General features: G+C 41.9%; 1 protein-coding gene across 3 annotated transcripts in view; it reads right to left on the bottom strand.

The window, feature by feature from the left end:
• Nucleotides 1-7207: 7207 nt before the first annotated feature.
• The window catches only part of Npepps (aminopeptidase puromycin sensitive), a 70100-nt gene continuing 58096 nt past the window's right edge, over nt 7208-19211 (bottom strand). For all 3 annotated transcript variants that reach the window (XM_051175120.1, XM_051175129.1, XM_051175135.1), the window contains 6 exons: nt 16435-16577; nt 15681-15737; nt 11843-11950; nt 11285-11440; nt 10748-10795; nt 7208-7569 (listed from right to left, as the gene is read on the bottom strand). In XM_051175120.1, coding sequence (XP_051031077.1) covers nt 7417-7569; nt 10748-10795; nt 11285-11440; nt 11843-11950; nt 15681-15737; nt 16435-16577 — 665 coding nt within the window. In that variant the 3' untranslated portion in view covers nt 7208-7416. The remainder of the gene's footprint in view (nt 7570-10747; nt 10796-11284; nt 11441-11842; nt 11951-15680; nt 15738-16434; nt 16578-19211) is intronic.

The raw sequence follows: 19211 nt of genomic DNA on the forward strand, positions 1-19211 counted from the left end.
AGTGTACCCTTATGTACATTTAACTGCATTAATTGATAACTCCCCAAGCCTTGAGGGTTATTAAATGTAATATGGGAGGGCTCAGTGTGTAAAAGCCTCTGCAGCACAAGCAAGAGGGCCTGAGTTCAGAACTCCATCGCCCAGAACAAGCCAGACCCGTAGCACAAGTGTCTGTAATCCCAGGTCTCCAATGGGGAGATAGGAAGTGGAGAAGATTCAAGGGTACATCAACACACGATGACAAAAACAATGACACGTAACAACATAGAGACTCTGTCAAAGTAGCTGCAAAGCAAGGTCCCAGACGATCCTTTGTCTTCATGTGCATATGAACCCAGATTCACACACATGAACAGGACTATGCACATAGATGCACACACAAACAGGAGCATGTGATGAGAAAATTAGACAAACTGGACCCACAAGCAAGTTGCCCCAGTGGGTGAAGGTGCTTGTCTTCAAGCCTGAGAACTTAGGTTTGAACTCTAGGACTCACTTGGAGGGAAGAACTGACTCCTACAAGTTGTTCACACACACACAAAGGATGGGTGTAGTGGTTAAACTAGATAAGAGGGCAGGCACATGACTAACCTGAGCACTCAGGAACTGAGACAACAGGCTCTAAAAATTCAAGGCCTGCCTGGGAGATCCTGTCCAAACACCAAGGGGGAAGAGGTAATCCAGGAGGTCCAATATTCAGAGAGTTGCAAAGAGTAAAGGAGAGAAAACAGTCTTGAGAGAACAAAAACAAAAAACAAAACAAAAACACCCCAGAATCACAGATTTCCAGAACACAGTCCAGAGAGAAGATGAAAAAGATCTGTAAGCAGTAAGCATCAGCATGACATTTCCAACGCATGAGGATTCCAAAGCACAGAGGGAAAAAGCAGGTCAGCAACAGTCATTGGAAAGGCACCGTGCTTCTCTGTTTCTGGGCTGGAGGACCATGTAAAGACTCAAGAGACACTCTGCTCTTCAGCTGTCCTGACATTCATGACCTGTCACTGTATAAATTAGCCAAATAGTGATTCAGTTGAGCAAGCACATTTACAGAGGTATGAAATTAAAACACAAACCTGTTTACTTCCTATCTATTCAGTTTCTCAGGAGAAAGGCAGCCAGGCATGGTGGCTTGCCCAGCAACAGCAGCATTAGGGAAGCAGAAATAGGACTGTCGTGAGTTTGAGCCAGCACGTGCTCCAAGGTGAGACCCGTTTAAACAAAAGCAAAACCATAATTTAAAAGGAGGGAAAAACATAATAGTCCAGGAAATAGGATGCTCAGCATGGGTCAGAATAAAGGTCTTCAGAATAACAACGAGGAAAATCCCAGGGCACTAACTGGCCAGGCAGCAAGTCTAGAGAGCACTCAGGACAGAAGCATCCAGACAGGGTGGCTCAGTGGGTAAAGGTGCTTGCTACTCGGTCTTAACAGCCTGTGTTCAATCACTGGCACCCACATAGTAGAAAAAAGCAACCAGTTTTCTTAGTTTGTCCCCAAATGACCACAAAGCAAATTTAATAACAAAAAGAAGTGATGCATCCAAGAAGTAAGATGAAATGACTATTAGAAGAATACACACAGGGGGGGGATAGGCACTGGAGAGATGGGTCAGTAGTTGAGAGCTCTTCAGGAGGACCTGGGTTTATTTCCCAGCTCCCACATGGCAGCTCACAACTAACTCCAGTCCCAGGGGATCTGACACCCATGGCAAAATACCAATGCACATAAAATTTAAAAAAAAAATAAATTAAAAAAAGTATACACTGACAGTGAATGAGAGAATAGTTCACTGAGAAAATCTAATCCTGTTTTTGTTTATAACTCCATATTAAAAACTGACAGAGAACCAGGTGTGGTGGTAAATGCCTTTAACCTTGGCTCTCTGGAACAGAGGCAGGTGGATCTCTTTGAGTATGAGGCCAGCTTAGTCTACAGAGCAGGTGTCAGGACAGGCTCCAAAGCTACAGAGAAACCCAGTCTCGAAGCCCCACCCACCCAAGCTGGGGGGGGCACAGCTATGGATAAAAGTGCACACACACTTCATTGTTTATATTAAATACCTGATGCATTCATTAAACATGCTCCTATAACTTCCCAAACAGTATATTGAAGCTTACAGCTAACTTTCATCCCATCACAGAGAGGTGCAATTGTGTATATCTGAAGCCAGGTTATAGTAGACTGTTAATACACTCATATTGTACACTTTTGTAGATATGTGTTTATTTTTCCCATGGGACCATGAGTGGTTTGGAGGTAACATTTTGGCACTAAACTGAACTTGCCCACTCTCCCCACAAGCCCAATCTTTTCAAATATAAGATACATTAAGTCAAAACAGAAACTGCAATTTGAGATGAAGACCACACCTAGTATTTGAACAGCATATATTTGCTCAGCACTGTCTGACCTGCCCGCCCTGCTCTACCCTGGTTCTATTGGAAGGGGCTGTTTTCCAGGGAGTGTCTTTTCCAAGGGCAGAGTCACATGGCATCCTCTCAAAATCCAGCTTTCCTGGATCTTCTGGCCATAGGCTGGCCTTGAGTTCCAGAGCCCTAGTGATCTTCCTGCTGTGGCCTCCGGGATAGTAGGGACTATAGGTGCATACCACCCATCTAATCATGTTATTAATCTTCCCTCTCATTTAAAAAAATGATTTAAAAGGGTTGGAGAGATGGCTCAGTGGTTAAGAGCACTCACTGGCTGGTCTCTTCTAGAGAACCCAGGTTCAATTCCCAGCACCTACATGGCAACTCATAGTTGTCTGTAACTCCAATTCCTGCATACAGACATACTTGCAGGCAAAACACCTTTAGCCAGCCTGGTCTACAGAGTTCAGAGTGAATTCCTGGACAGCCAGGCTACACAGAGAAAGTTAAAGTCACTGTCTAGACGTCTTGGATTTTTTGATCCCCCCCCCCAGACAGTTTCTCTGTAGCTTTGGAGCCTGTCCTGGAACTGACTCCCTAGACCAGGCTGGCCTTGAACTCACTGAAATCTCCCTGCCTCTGCCTCCCTAGTGCTGGGACTAAAGGCACGTGCCACCACTGCCCAGCTTCTGACTTGGGTTCTTTATGAGGTGTTTGTTTGTTGTTCCTTTGTTTTTCTTCAGTGCTGAGGACTGAAAAAAAAGCCTCATGCATACTAGGCAAACAGTGTACCAGCTGTCCAGCCTTCTAAGGTTGTTTTTGTTTTTTCAGACAGTCTCATGTAGCCCAAGCTGGCCTCATAACTAAGGATAAATTTAAACTCCTAACCCTTCTACCTCTACCTTCCAAGTGCTAGGATTACTATAAGGTTGTTTTACTTTGAACCACTGAATGAATGAAAGATGTGGGTTCTGTCCGGTAGTGGTGGGATAGTCTTTAATCCCAGCATAGGCAGGTGGATCTCTTGTGAGTTCTAGGCCAGCCTAGCCCATAGGTCGAGCTCTAGGAGAGCCAGGGCTACAGAGAAACTCTGTCTTGAATAACAACAATAAAAAGCATGAACTCATGCCATCAGGCTTTCTATAGCAAGCAGTTTGATCTGAGGAACCATTCTGCAAACTTGATATGTTGTTTTAAAGATTTAAATTGGGTACATGTGCTTGTGCATGTAAGTACAGGTGCCCACCGAGAGGGCATTGAATCCCTTGGAACCAGAATTATAGATGGTGAGTTGTCCTGACTGGGTGCTAGGAACTCAATTTAGGTCCCCTGGAAATAAAGCAAGTGATCCTAACTATTAAATTATCTCTTAGCCTCTGATTGCTTTTTTTTAAAATTTATTCATAGTAATTTATTTTTCTTAATTTCATTTTACATTCCAACCAAAGGTCTCCCACCACTTGTTTTTGTTTGTGTCTTAATTTGTTATTTATTTGGTTTTTTGGGACAGGGTTTCTCTGTATTGCTTTGGAGCTTGTCCTGGAACTAGCTCTGTGGACTAGGCTGGCCTAGAACTCAAAGAGATCTGCCTGCCTCTGCCTCCCGAGTGCTGGTATTAAAGTCATGTGCCACCAACACCTGGCAAATATCTTCACTTTTACAAATTGGCTTTTAGAAAACTGGAAACATAGCTCAGTGGGTAAGAGCACCCAGTACCCACATCAGACCCTGGAACTCCAGCTCCAGGGCATCTAACATGTCCTCTGGTCCCAGGCACCTGCACTAGCATGCACACATAATTAAAAATGTCTTTTGTTTTTGTTTTTTTAACACTGGCATTGGAAACAAACAGCATTTTGTAAAGACAGTTGTAGCATACTTGCTTAGGATAGCAAAGCCCTAGAATAACCCAAAATAGTACAAAACGGGGTGGGGAAGGCACCATGCAGGTCAAAGGGGGAAAACGCCCATGTGCAGCCTCTAAGACTGAACTGAGTGGGGCTTTTCCACAGAGGCCTCTGGGAGAACTGGGTCAGCTTCTGTTTCCTCAGGGCTGTGAGGGGCTGCAAAGACAGGGCCTCAGATTTCAGCCTCTACCCTCTGGCATTGAAATGGCCCAGGATGAACACTAAGTTTAACACAGCAGAATAGAGGCTCCACTCTTAAGGGCTAGCTAAGTCCTAGATCTCTCATGCATTCCATGAGACTTGACCAGTTAAATGTACTATTTGAGCCATCCTAAGTATTACAAAACATTGACTTTTTCATAAGATGTCATACAAGAGACATGACAGTTTGGAAGACTGACACTTTGAAAGATGGCTACATGTTTAAGCTAGTAGTTGTGAGGAACAAGCTTTGGCTGGAAGAAACCAGAAAGACAGCATGCTCCAGTGGGTCTGCCTTACCAGGTTGAGTTGAAGGAATGCTGATCTTTTCTGGAAGTTGTGCTGAGGAACTGAGAAATACACATTGCCATAAATGGTCTGCTCCTGCTCAAAACAGTTGGGCTCACCCCCTGTGCTTCTGGACCTCACTGGAAGCTTCTTTCTATCAGATCCCTGGAGGGGCAGGTCAGCAGTTTCCCATTACAAAGAGTCGAGGATCCCTGGGTGCTGTTCCTTAGATGACAAAGTCACTACTAGCAATTATATTAGTAATATTGCTAGAATGCTTTAGTTTTCAATTTAAAATTAATTTTATGTGTATGGGAATTTAGCCTGACACCTAATATCAGGAAGGCAGGCTGTAACACCTGACCCGTGACTAGTGGAGGAAGATGTCCGTCTCTAGGTGTGTTTGCCAAGCACATTGTCATGGGCAGCATGTCCAGAGCTTGGAACATCCAAGATGGCAAAGGTATGGGTTGCACAGGGGACAGGAGAAGGGGGCACATGTTTCTCTACAAACATGTTTAAACTAGTGACTACAAGCATAGCCAGGTTGGGTGTGGTAGTGCACACCTGTGATCCTAGGACTTCAGAGGAAGAGGCAGGAGAATGAGTTCTTGGTCTTGTCAGGTTTGTCTTGGCTACATGAGAATCTATCTTTAAAAAAAAAAAGCTGAGTGGTGGTGGCATATACCTTTCCTTTGATACCAAGGTCTTGCTATGTAGATGATGCTACCATGAAATTCTCTTATTCATAGGCACAAACCATTATACCTGCTTTGCATTTTCTTAACGCTCCAAAAAAAAAAAAAAAAAAAAAAAAATCCTGTGGTAAAACTAGGCCTAGTGGCTCATGCCTATAATCCCAACACTGTGGAGGCTGAAGATCATTTTGAGTTTGAGGACAGCCTGGGCTACATAAGAGTGTTCTAGTCTCTCTGGGCTCCAGAATGAGGCTCTGCCTCAGAAAACACAAACAGGCAGGAGTGGGCAAGACTGCTCAGGGGTAAGAGTTCTTGCAACAAAGTCAGATAATCTGAGTTCAATTCCAAAACCTATAAGGTAGAGGGGGGAAATCTGTGCCCACAGTTGTCCTCTGACCTCCACACATGTGCTGTGGTATGTTTGTGTTCACATACATAAAACATAAAAGTTTCTCAAGAGTCCTGTTGTGGGCAGACTTCTTGCAACCCTACTAAAGCACAGGGACAATCTAGTTTCTTTTCAAGGAGGCTGAAAGAATCAGGACATCAACTTCACATTGACATTTTTATTAACGCCAACTGTTTTTTAATTATTATTTTTTTAAAACAATAGCACAAAAATGTTTCAAGGAAGCAGTCTCACAATCTGATGACCTTCTGAAATACATTAAGCCACACCAAATATGAATTTCTGTTAACACACACAAAAAAAAAAAGATTCAGAAAAAATAAAGAGGGGAAAAGAGGGGGGGCAAGAAGAGGGGGCTGAGACTTAGTAAAAACACATAGGTTAGGTGGCGAGGCTCGTTAGTGGGCATACTGGTGCAGCAGCGGACATCTGGGCCCCACAGCAGTCTCCACTGGCTTCTCCTATGCACAAGGCGGTAAACCAGAGCTCACTGATACTGTTCGGGAGAGTGCTGCATTTGGCCTGTCAGGTAACTGGGACCATTTTGAGCAGACTCACTCCAGCAGAAAGGCCTGGCTGATAATCTTTATTTCTACTCTCTCACCTATTATGCATTTCAGGGGTCTTAAAAAAGAAGAAAAAGTATTACCAGCTCCTCTTATTTAATGTGGCTGTCAAAGATGTTTCTCATCATGTCTAAGAAGGACAGGGTCAGAGCTGGGGCAGAACTAAAAGGAGAAGACCCCAGGATGGAGGTTGTAGGGGATTGTTTTACTTTTTAAAAAACTTTTCATTACTTTTCTTGGGGGTGGGGGGAATCACACAGAAGGGAGGCAGGCAAGGAGGGAACTACAATCCTTGGTTCAGATTGAGTTATGCAGGAAAAGATACCTTCCTGGTCAGTCCCCATGCCAAAAATGAAGGGGAAAACACACACACACACACACATACACATACACACACACACACACACACACACACACTCACTCACACAAAATAAAACAAAAAAAAAAAAAAAAAAAAAAAAAAAAACCAAAACCCAACAACAACAAAGAACAACCCACTTGGAATTATTATGCACAGACTCCATTATATGAGCCAGGATCGGCCTTCTGGTCAGCATCCCCAGCAGTGGACATACCCGGCTTGTCAGGCTGCACGTAAAACCCACTTCACAAAAATCCTTTCCCCAAAAGCCTTTCTTTCCTTTTGGTAGGTTTTAAAACAATATCTGTCACTAACAGGAGAGTGTTCAACACTTTGAACCATGACAGGCTTCAGGAAGTTTCACAGTTTCATTATGCTCTAGTTTATTACTATCATATTTACATTTTATTTTATTTTGTTTTTGCTGAATTGCTGATTTTCCTTTTTCAATAGGATTTAATTCTGGAGTGTGAGCAGGAACCAGTTAACTACATTCATTGTCCAACCCCCACTGGTATAAGACTCCAATTCTTGGCATGTGAATCGGCTGTTTGGTAGCTCCACCTCATCCCTGCAGAGAGGCAGCAAGACCTTGGTGCAGGCTGGCAGAAGCTTCACACTGAGGGTGGGGAGGCGTTCCGCTGGAGGAGGTACTGGTGAATGCTCTCAGCATCTCGCTTTAGCCAAGCAGCATTCAGCAAGATATTTTCACAACACTGCTGGATGGTGCGCTCAGCTGAAGGAGCTGGGTGACTCTCAAAGAAAGCCTGATAGAAAAACAATCCAGAATGCAGAAACACTGTTAGCAATAGTAGGAAGTTAATGTTGGGACTACTGGCCTAAAGAATCCATCATCCTCAAGCATGAGAACTCACAGTGCCACCACAGGCTGAAATATGCAACTCCTCAGGACTACATATAGGAATCCTTCCTTAATAAGTGAGTGCATAAAACCTAATCAAAAGCTGATAAAGAGATGGAACCGGCTGCTCTTTAAAATTTTAATTGTCTACCTATGTGTCCAATTTACGGCCCATGCACAAACTACTTACAGCCAAAGTCAGCTATGAGTAGGGTACAATATAAAAATCACAAACCTACTGAAAGCATTATTTTTTTTAATAACTTGATTGTGCAGTTTTTCCTCAATAAAATATTTTATTTAACTAAGCAGATCAAAAGTAACATTACTCTAAATATAACAGATACATTAAAATTTAGGTATTTTATATTTTGTTTCTTGCATAATCTCCACAATCTTTATAATTACAGACCATCTACATTTCTGGTTTTCCGCTGTAGCTTTTGTCTGCATTGAGCAGTATGGCCTTGGGATGGCAAAGGAGGACCCTCTAGAGTATAACATGGTCAGGCTCCCTCTAACCTTTTCTCTTACTTAAGAATCTAACCTAGTTTAATTTTTTTCTTATATTTTTCAAGACAAGAGTTTCTCTGTGTAACACCCCTGGCTGTCCTGGAACTCTCTTTATAGACCAGGCTAGCCTCGAACTCAGAGATCCTCTACCTGGAATTAAAGGCATTCGCCACCAAACCAAGCATCTAGTTTTTGTTTAAAAAAAAAAAAAAAAGTTTATGAATATGGCTATCTTGTTTGCACATTAGAAGAGAGCATTGGATTCCCATGGGACTACAGTTAAAGACAGTTGAGCCACCATGTGCATTTTAGGAATAGAACTCAAGACCCCTGGAAGAGCAGTCAGTGTTTTTAAACACCAACTCATCTCTAGCCCCTAGATTGGGGTGTGTGTGTGTGTGTGTGTGTGCGTGCGCGCGCACGCGTGCACGCACATCATATTCCCTACAGCTAGAGTACAGGGAACTCACATGACATGGGTGCAGGGAACTGAACTCAGGTCCTTTGCAAGACCAGCAAGTGTATTTTTAAGCCCCCCCCCCATTTATTTATTTTTTTACATTCTGTGTGCGTGTATCCCCTGAAGGACAGAAGAGGGCACCAGATCTCACTACAGGGAATTGAAGTCAGGATCTCTGTAAAACCAGCTAGTGTTCTTCTTAACCACCAAGCCATCTCTCCAGGCCCCAGCAAGTGCTCTTAAACCCAGAGACGCTGCAGTGATATGTTCATGTGTTTGTGTACACATGTGACCTTGAGCGTGCCCCAGTGAGAATGTGGAAGTCAGATAGACAATCTCAGGAGTAGGTTCTCACCTTCCACCACCATATGGATCCTGGGGATGGAGCTTAAGTCACCAGGTTTGACAGGAAACAGGTTTTACTGCTGAGCCATGTCACTGGCCCTAACCTGACAAAAAGCCTGGCTCCTTTGTCCTTTTCAATATTCTGATGCTGGCATTTGGAAGTGTCCTCTACCCCTAGACCTCATGCTCTGGAAAGTTAGTTCTCAGAGTTAGGTTTCAGGTCTCAGGCCAGCCATATAGGCTCATATATTTGAATGCTTAGTCGTAGAATTCTTCCCTTATATCAGCACTCAACTTATGGAGACCCCCACAGGAGTCACAGATATCTTGCATATCAGATATTTACATTATAATTCATAACAGTAGCAAAGTTAGAGTTATGAAGTAGCAACAAAATAATTTTATGGTTAGGGGGGCCACCACAACACGAGGAACTATATTAAAAGGTTGTATTAAAGGTTGTAGCATTAGGAAGGTTGAGAACCACTGCTTCAGATGGTCACACGCAGAAATACTGTTGAATTAAAAATTAACAAAAGCCAGTGTGGTGGTTCACAAATCATAATCCATGGGCTCATGAGGCTGAGATAGGAGGATCATCATAAATTCAGATCAGCTTGAGGTTTCTCAGGGAGTTTAGGATAGTCCATACCTTCTAGTGCTTACTGGGGAAAAAAAAAAAAAAAAATCCTCCCTGACTCTCTATCATCCCATGACTCCATTATTCTTCTCTAAGCTACTGTGTCTTCCTTGCTTGGAGAATTAGGGTCTCAGTCTCTTCTCTTTCTCATTCTAAATCATCTTCTACACCACAGCTTGACTGGCTTCACATCATAGTGATCCTCCTGCCTTAGCCTGAGCAGCATGAGCCACCTTGCCCATCTTCAATCTTGGAAATTCCATTTTACCACCTTCAGTTTGCCACTATCCTGCTTCCCAAACCTATTAAGTGTTTCTTGTTCATATCACATTGCCTTTATAATGAAATTGTTCATATATAAGGTAACTTGACAGCAGAAATCAAGCATTTCATTGTTTTCTCAAGTAAAACTCATTACTCCCCTCACCCATTTTTTTCCAGACAGGATTTCTCTGTGTACCCCTGGCTGTCCTGGAACTTTCTCTGTAGACCAGGTTGGTCTCAAAACTCAGGAGTCCACTTGTCTTTGCCTCCGAGTGCTGAAATCAATATTCCTAACAATGGCTCATACAGTGAGCAGATCACAGCTCTGAATATTGCCTCCAAGAAGATAAAGTGTATCTTTATTTTGACATTATGATGAAGATTAAAGTATAATGGAGTTTAAAATTTTCTTACTCAGCATTACTTTGTCCACCAAACTTTACTAGGACCAGAGTCTACACAAAGAAAACTGGTTATGTTATCTCTCCACTCTAAAGGCTTCGGATACTGAAGCCAAGTCAAACCTGTCTTTTTCTAAGAAACAAGGACACACAAAAACATACCATCCTAATACTCATTAAAATGATGTTCCTAGAGCTGGAGAATGGCTCAGGGTAAAGCCACTTGTTACTCTTGCAGAGGACCTGGGTTCCTAACACCAACAGGTGGCTTACAAGTTTCCAGACTTCTCCTTCTAGGGGATCTATCTGATGCCCTCTCATATCCATGGTACCAAGCAAGCACATGGTGCGCATGCACACATGCACACAAAATACTCATACACATAATGTAAATTTTAAGGAAAAAAAAGCTAGGTTCATGTTATGTTTTATATTGAAAAGTAAACAGTATTTTCCTTACCTTAACTTCTCCAGCCATTTTATCAACCGCAAATCCCTCAACTGACAGCTGAAAACAAACCACAAGTTTTAAACACTAGGAATAAACTTCTCCTTACCCTAAACAAACCATTCTGTCTTCTCGTACTCTAATTTGTTGCATAGATTATAAAATGGGGACACACACAATCATAAAACAAACCTCAGAAACTATTTGAGTAAGAAACTTTTTTGATGTTGGGGCTGAAACCCAGGGCCCTAGTGCAGGAAAAGCCTAAGTCTGAGATACAAGCCTCAAGGAACTCTTTATTTGAGGGTAGACGTGGGCATTTTTTGGGGTCTTGCTATATATCCCTGGCTAATTTCAAACTCATAACAATCCTTTTTCCTGAGCTTCTAAAGCGCTAAGATTATAAGCATGGCCCAATATATCTGGCTGAAGAACCTTTTAAAGAGGAAAGACTCAGACTTTTTAGATCTAATCTCCTAGGCTCTAATAAATCATGGATAATCATTCAGTAACATTCAAGATTAACAGCTATTCACAACTTCCACATACCTTTATTAGTCTGGATATTAAGAACCCTCCCTGGTATCGATTATAAAGCTCTTCCCAGTTGTCCTTTATGAATTTCCAAGCAGCTTTCCTCCCTTGCTTGCTGCCTCCAGCCACTCCACCAATTACTGACACTGTGTCTTGTGGACGTACCTCTTCCTAAAAAAAAAAAAAAAAAAAAAAAAAAAAAAAAAAAAAAGAGAGAGAAGAACTAAAAGTCTGGCTGTATAGAATATCTTCTGGTACCAGAGATGTTGGTACAGACTGTTGGAAAATTCAAGTAATAGCAGGGAAGATACTCCCTTCCATGGAGGTGATGCACCAAGAAAAGGCATCCACTTGTTCAACCTATTCTAACCTCACTACTAGCGGGAGATGAGAGGTCAGCATAGCAGCCAAGCCTCAGGACCTGATTTCACTCTCTGAAAACCCCACTAGAGGAGGGAGAATCGCCCACCTCCTCTCTCCACCCTGACACTAGAAGATATGAGTGTGCTGAATCAGAAACAATGGCCACACATCAATGAGCCCAGCTCTCTTGAAATGTAACTTGTAACTTACTGAAAGTGCAAAAGTAAGGACTTTTTGAATCAATTCAGGTGAAAGAGTAGCCCCAAGAACTCTTTCAATTCGGTTTTTCTCTTCTTGCATATCGGCTTGTTTGTGAAGCTATAGGGAAAAGAAATAATGAGGAACAGTTAGTTCATCCCTGGATTCTACACACTCATACCAGCTTCTCTTCCCATGAGGTAAAATTTCTGCTTTGCTTTCTCACTGGGTAAGAACGGTAAAATACTACATCATAGAGAATCTTTTGTCAGGATGGCTGAAGAATAAAACCTATTATTTGTCATAGCAGTATAAGTCACTAGATGTAGGTGTGTACTAGCTATAACCTGTCTCCATTCTTCAGGGTCAAACATTAATATCTAAGAAGTCAGCCATTGTCAAATTCTTTACATCACTGACAACTGATTAATGCTTTGCATTGAATGAATAAACTATCAATTTAGCCTATAATAATGGAAGTTGAAAGAAATCTAGACACCTAGTAGCTGGCTGCAATGTTTACTCATTTAAGAAAAAGATGTATTAATACTGAGAAGTAGAGGCATAAGGATTAGAAATTTAAGGACATCCTCAGCTACATATCTCAAAGCCAATCTTGGGTACACAAGACCCTGCCTCCCCCTCCCCCCCCAAAAAATAAGAAGATGCATTATTGAATGTTACTTAAAAATTTTGTGCATGGGTATACATGTACTCATATTTGTAGACTTGCTCACTCATGAGGTTGATGTCAGGAGTCTTCCTGTATTGCTGTCTGTTTCCGTGAGTCAGGATCTGTCAATAAGCCTGGAGCTTACATTTTCACCTAAGCTAGTAGACTATAATGTAAGCTCCTGCTTTACCTGCCCGCTCACTGCCCTAGCTCTTAACTGAGGTCCTCTTGCTGTATAGCAAGCTTGTTATCTACTGAACCCTCTCCTCAGCTCCTCAAAGTAACACAAGACTATTTGGGGCTGGAGAGGTGTACTGAAGAGAACTGGCTGCTCTTGCAGAGGATCTGGATTTGAAGCACCCACATGGTGACTCAACTGCCTGCTAATTCTATCTCCGGGGGGGGGGGGGGTCAGAAGCCCTCTTCTGGCTTATGTAGGTCTCCAGGCATACATGTGATATGATGACATACAAAGGTAAAACAGCTATACACATTTTAAAAAGAAAAAAAGAAATGATATCCCAGAATATTATATTATCTAATGTTCATTTTGCTTATTTTGAAACAGGGTCTCACCATGCAGCTCTGGATATCCTGGAGCTCACTTTGTAGATGAGACTGGCCTCAAAATTTGTGACACTACCCCTGCCACTTGCCTCCAGTCTTCTAAGAGTGTGATATATTCGAAGTCTGAACTTGAGCTTTCAGGAAGCATTGCTTTCCCAGAGAACATGTAACAAACATCCACTAGATGGCACTCTATACCACAGCTCAAGACAGCAGGAATCATTTTTAAATCAAATTACCAGGAAAAAACAACCCTCATCTCATCACATCCCACCCCCCCACCCACCCCCACCCCGTTTCTTTGTGAAGCTTTTGAGCCTGTCCTGGAACTCACTCTGTAAATAGACCAGGTTGGCTTCGAACTCACAGAGATCCACCTGCCCCTCTGCCTCCTGAGTGTACACATGCCTGGTGCCCTCAGTTGCAGAAGGTGGCAGATCCCTTGGAACTAGAGTTATTGACAGTCACTATATGGATACTGGGGATGAACCTGGGTTCTCTGTAAGAGTAGCAAGTGTACTTAACCACTGAACCATCTCTCTGGCCTGAAAGAGAATCTTTTTTTTTGTTGTTGAGACAGGGTCTCACATATCTCAGCTTGAACTCTCCGAGCAGCTGAAGAGGACCTTGAACTCCTGATCTTCCTAGATCTACTTTCCAAGTGTTTGGGCCATTGGTGTGTGCCAACATGTCTGCCTTACATGTAAATCTTCTAATGACTACATAGTTCCCATGGGTGATTTGGGTATTTAGGCACATTTTGCACAATTACTTGATGACAGTAGTAAGCATATTTTGGTCCTTTCACCTCTAACATAGCATGGCTCTTTCTTAACAGACTGGAAATTAATGCACAGGGACTAGACAGATACAGCACTTGTCCTAAGAATTACTTTTTTTGTTTGTTTGTTTGTTTTTTAAGACAGGGTTTCTGTGTAGCTTTGGAGTCTGTCCTGAAACTCATTCTGTAGACCAGGCTGGCCTCAAACTCACAAAGATCTGCCTGTCTCTGCCTCCCAAGTGCTGGGATTAAAGGGATGTGACACCACTGCCGGCCCAAGTATTACCATTAATACTACTTTTATAGAACCAGGGTTAATTTTATGTTCCCAATGTTAAGAAAACTATGAAGACAGATGAGCTGATTTCTTGTTCTCTCATAGAGCTTGTGATACTCGATCGTCTCTTCCTCCCTCTTTCTCCTGTCTTTTCCTTCCCATACTGGGATGGAACCCAGATCCTTGCAAAAACAAAGCAAAGTGCTACATTTTTAAAGTGGATTTTTAAAAAACATTTTGTGTGTGCATGTGTATGTGTGTAAAGATGCATGTGATTGTGGATGTCGGCAGATAATGCTACCTCTTACATAGGAGAAGTTTGGTTCTCTGTACCTACCAAGGTTTCTCTGTGTAGTCCTGTCCTAGAATTCACTATGTAGACTAGGCTCGGCTTGAACTCAAACCTGCCTGCTTCTGCCTCCCATGTGCTGGTTTTAAAGGCAAGTGCTACTTTGTTTGGCTTTTCATAGGAGAAGTTTTGAAGAACCTGGCTTAATCATATAGACTGTTTTCAATTTGTGGGTTATGACCATCATTGGAGTTGAAAATCAGATATCCTGGATATCTATGATTCATAACAGCAATATTACAGTTATGAAGTAGCAATGAAATAATCTAATGGAGGAGGATCACCAAAATGAGGAACCGTGTTTATTAAAGGATCCCATCATTAGGAAGGTTGAGAAAGACAAGCATCTCTGTGCTGCATAGTAGGTGGTTCAGGCTGTGATCCCAGCTACTTGGGAGGACATAGAAGAATTAGTTCAAGCCTGGCTGGGCTATAATAGCTCAAGGGCAACCTGAATAAGACCCTGTTTTTTTAAAAAAGGTGGGAGCAGTCTGTGATCTCCATAATCTGAGCATCATGTGGGAAGGTAAAAGGAAGATTAAGTTCAGCTTAGTTACAAAGGGAGGCAGAGTACTACTTGAGTTAAATGAGCCCCTGTCTCAAAACACAAAACAGACAAGCAAAAAATGGGCACAGAGGCACACTTGTAATCCTAGAACTTGGGAAGGTAGAAACACAAGGATCAGAAAAATCATCAATAATTTTCAAAGTCAGCCTGCTCTACCTGAGACTTTGTCTTGAAACAGAACAAAACAAACAGGGATGGACCATTTCAAGATTAAGATTTTGCTAGATACTAAAATTGTGAAGGAAAAACAAACAAATAAACCTGGAAAATTAGTTCAGCATCATTTGGAAACACCCAAACAGACCTTCTATAATTCTCTCCCTCTCTCTAGGGTACTGGGATCTATCCTTAGGGCCTCTAGTATGTCAAGCCAACTGTCCTATTAAGCTATATTCCCAGAGCTCTTTTACTTTTTTATGCTGAGCAGGATCTCACAAAGTTGCCTACTCTGACTTTGAACTCACTCTACAGACAGATAAGCCTTAAACTTTCTGTCCTACTTCAAACTCCTTATTACCTGGGATTACAAATCAGACCAGCTCAGGCTTTCCCTCAACTCCCCGAATCACTTAAAGTGGTACTTGTCCATCCAAATCCAAAAGCAGGAACCTGGAGCCCTTTTCAGATACACTTACCTTTAGCATAATATCTAAGGTGGCGCCATCCCCATGCTTTAAAACAGTAAGATAGACCTACAAAAGATCCAGGGAAAAAGAAGACATTTGAATTACATGTATTTTGTTGTTACAAATTTTCTATATAAGATAAAAAAAAAATAGCCAGGGATGTCGTTAGAGGCCCATTGTCTTAGCTCTAGAGAGAGTGGGGCAGGAGAAAAACAGTAAGTTCAAGGCCTCTGTGATTTACAGAGTCTGGAAAAACAAAACAAAGAAAAGCTACAAAGCAGATTTGAAAAACTATAGTTACGAATCTGCACAGACTATGGTTCGAAATCATTAATAAATTACTGATGAAAAAAAAATCACAGAGGAGCTGACATGTCCCAACAACAGCTTGTACCGGTTATCTCTCAAAGTTAATCATCCTGCAGCACTGATGTGTTTCCTGAGAAACAAATGAGAAGCTGGGTGCAAACTATCTAAGTAGTGTATGTTAAAACAGTCAGAAAGGGCCTGTGGGTCAGTTCTTAGGTCAACTTTAGCTTCACAGACCGACACTAATACCTAAAAGTCAAGGGAATTTATTTTTATTATTGTTTTTCCCTCCAGACAAGGTTTCTCTATGTAGCCCTGGCTGTCCTAGAACTTAACATGTAGACCAGGCTGGCCTTGAACTCAGAGGTCCACCTGTGTCTGCCTCCTGAGTTCTGGAATTAAAGGAGTGTCCCACCATGCCCCGTTTTCAAGGGAAATTATTAAGATGACTTACAGGACTTCTTAGATCAGCAGAAAGAATCTGTTTTCCTTCCACGTGGTCCTTAAACCGACGACGGGCTTCTTCCAATGTTGCCTTATGCCCTGCTTTTCCCAGTTTGCCGAGCACCAAGCCCCTCAGGAGTGCGTCTAGATGACCTGATTGAGAAGTGAAGACACGGGACTACATGAAAAGCTCACTTCTATAAATTCATCACCTAAATATTTTTAACTTTGTCACACCAAGTTTACCATCTTGAACAAACACAGTCCATTACTCTGATACTTGAGAGAACCCATGACTTAATTTACCAGACTGTAAGAGTAAAGGAGTAAACATGCTAGACAAGCAAACAAATTTGCTGACTTTGACTTGATTCAGGTGCCAGCTATCAGAGCCTATTAATGTACTCTCAATGGAGTTAATTACACTGTTAAAGACTACACATGTTCTGGACGGTGGTGGCAAATAAATGCCTTTATCCCAGCAGGGGCAGGTCTACAGAGGGAGTTCAGGACAGCCAAGGCTACACAGAGAAACCTTGTCTCAAAAAAAAAAAAAAAAAAAAAAAAAAAAACCCAAACCAAAACAAACAAAACAAAAAACAACAGAAAAACAAACTATACATGAGCCAGATGGTGTTGGTGCACACCTTTAAGCTCAGCACTTGGGAAACAGAGGCAGGCAGACCTCTGTGAGTTCAAGGCCAGCCAGGAATACACAGAGAAACCCTGTCTCAATAAACCACAAAGATAATATATGAAATAATATATGAAAAGGAAAGACTTACATCATTCAATTCAGGTTTGATCCAAGTTTTGTCTTAAAAGACCCACATGGAACTAGAATGTTCTTTGCATAATAAACTGAAACCTTAGATTTTAAAATGAAAATCCAATGGATTCATTCTCCAATGACATGCAAAATTATCAATAAGCACCCACACCCAATTCAGTATTACTGCCATTATAGGCTTTCATGTAAGGTCTGGGAATATAGCTTTGTGATAGAGCATGCCAGAGCCCTTTGGATCACCAACAGGACTGAAAACAACTTATATTTGGGGATATAGCTCAGATCAGAATGGGGTTGGATTCCCTGCATCTGGAATTACTGATAGATGGTTATAAGGCTCCATGCTGGTGCTGGAACCAATCCCGGTCCTCTGCAAGAGCTGAAAGTGCTCTTAAACTGCCAAGGCAGCTCTCTAGCTCCTGTGATGGCCTTTTGCGTGTGCACATATAGATATATACATGTGTGTCAATACATGTGTCAAACAGAGGTCACCCTAGGGTGTTGTTTCTCAGGAGCCATTCACCCACCTTGTCTTTTTGTTTTTGACAGTGCCTCACTACTTAGCCCTGGCTGGCCAAGAACTCTCTTTAAAGAGCAGGCTGGCCTCAAACCCAGAGATCCACCTGCCTATGCCTGGAAAGTATTGAGATTAGCAGTGTGCCACCAATCCTGGACATCTCACTTTTTATGACATGATCTCTCACTAGAATGGAGCTCACCAGTGAGAGGCTGATAGCCAGCAAGCCCCAGAGATCTGTCTCTTTTCACCTCCTTAGTACTGGGATTACAAATGTGTGTCACCACACCAGGCTATTTTACATGGGTTTTTGGGCTTGAACTTTGGTCTTCAGGTATGCACTCTTAGAAACAGAGCTGAGTTGCTTCCCCAGCCCTTCCCGGGACTCTGCTACTGACTTCTTTGCAAGACAAAGCCTTATTTTGCTGCTTTGCTCTTTAATTCTCATCTGTATAGCTATAAAACAAAGGCATTCTTCTCCCTATATCCTTTTTGAATCAAAGGTTTCACATAGTATCATTTCCAAAGACAGGTGTAACATCCAGCAATCTAGCAGCATGTGCTCACTTCCTTCCTACTGTCCTGTTACTCTATATGGTTGTTCCTCTTTAAAGCTAACTCCTCTGCTACAAAGCTGGCTCTGAATTCATCTCAATTACTCAGTTGCTACACCAGGAGTAACCTTTCACCTTCTCTCATAACATACACATTTTCATTACTACTATTTCTCTTCCCCCCTGGGAACCTTTCAATTACTATATACTCTTGTATTATTTTCAGCAATAGAAAAATGTTGCAATCCCATATCCTCAAATATACTCCTGTTGTCAACAAAATTCTTTTTAAAGAGTTGTCTAGGTAAGTTCTGGGCCACTTTACTTTCTCCTGGCTTTCTTTTTCATTGGCCAGTCAGTTTCTTTGTGATTCTTCACCATTTTCTCTCTAAGTCTCAAGTAGACAAGGATGGCCTTGGCTTTTTTTCTATGAAGATGAAAATGACTCCAGAGCCTCCTGCCTGTATCTTCCAAGGACTAATGGTGTAGAGGACCATGCCCCAGCCTTCTTTTTTTGTTTGTTTGTTTGTTTTTTATTTATTTGTTTGTTTATATATTGAGAGAACAAAGAACTGTAGGTAGACCAGGCTGGTCTTGTGTACTTCTGTTTACTGACTACAAAAATGTACCACCAGTGTGCCTGGCTTTGATTTTTCTTCTACAATCTCTACATCCCTGAACTATGATACAGTCCTCAAACCTTCCTCTCCATCTATTCTTAATCCTTAGGTGATGGCTTCTAGTTTCATGCTATTAACTCCAAAATGTATTTATCTAAGCCCAGATCTCTAGGCATTCTCTACTCTGATGTCCAAAACGACCTCAACCTGAAAGACCCCAAACAAAACTCCTGACTCTTTTTTTGTAGCCAAAGTGCCTCTACAACAAGGTGTACATACATACACACACACACACTTTTTTCTTTT

The sequence above is a fragment of the Phodopus roborovskii genome, unplaced genomic scaffold, assembly GCF_943737965.1.
Source record: "Phodopus roborovskii unplaced genomic scaffold, PHOROB, whole genome shotgun sequence".
NCBI classification, from domain to species: domain Eukaryota; kingdom Metazoa; phylum Chordata; class Mammalia; order Rodentia; family Cricetidae; genus Phodopus; species Phodopus roborovskii.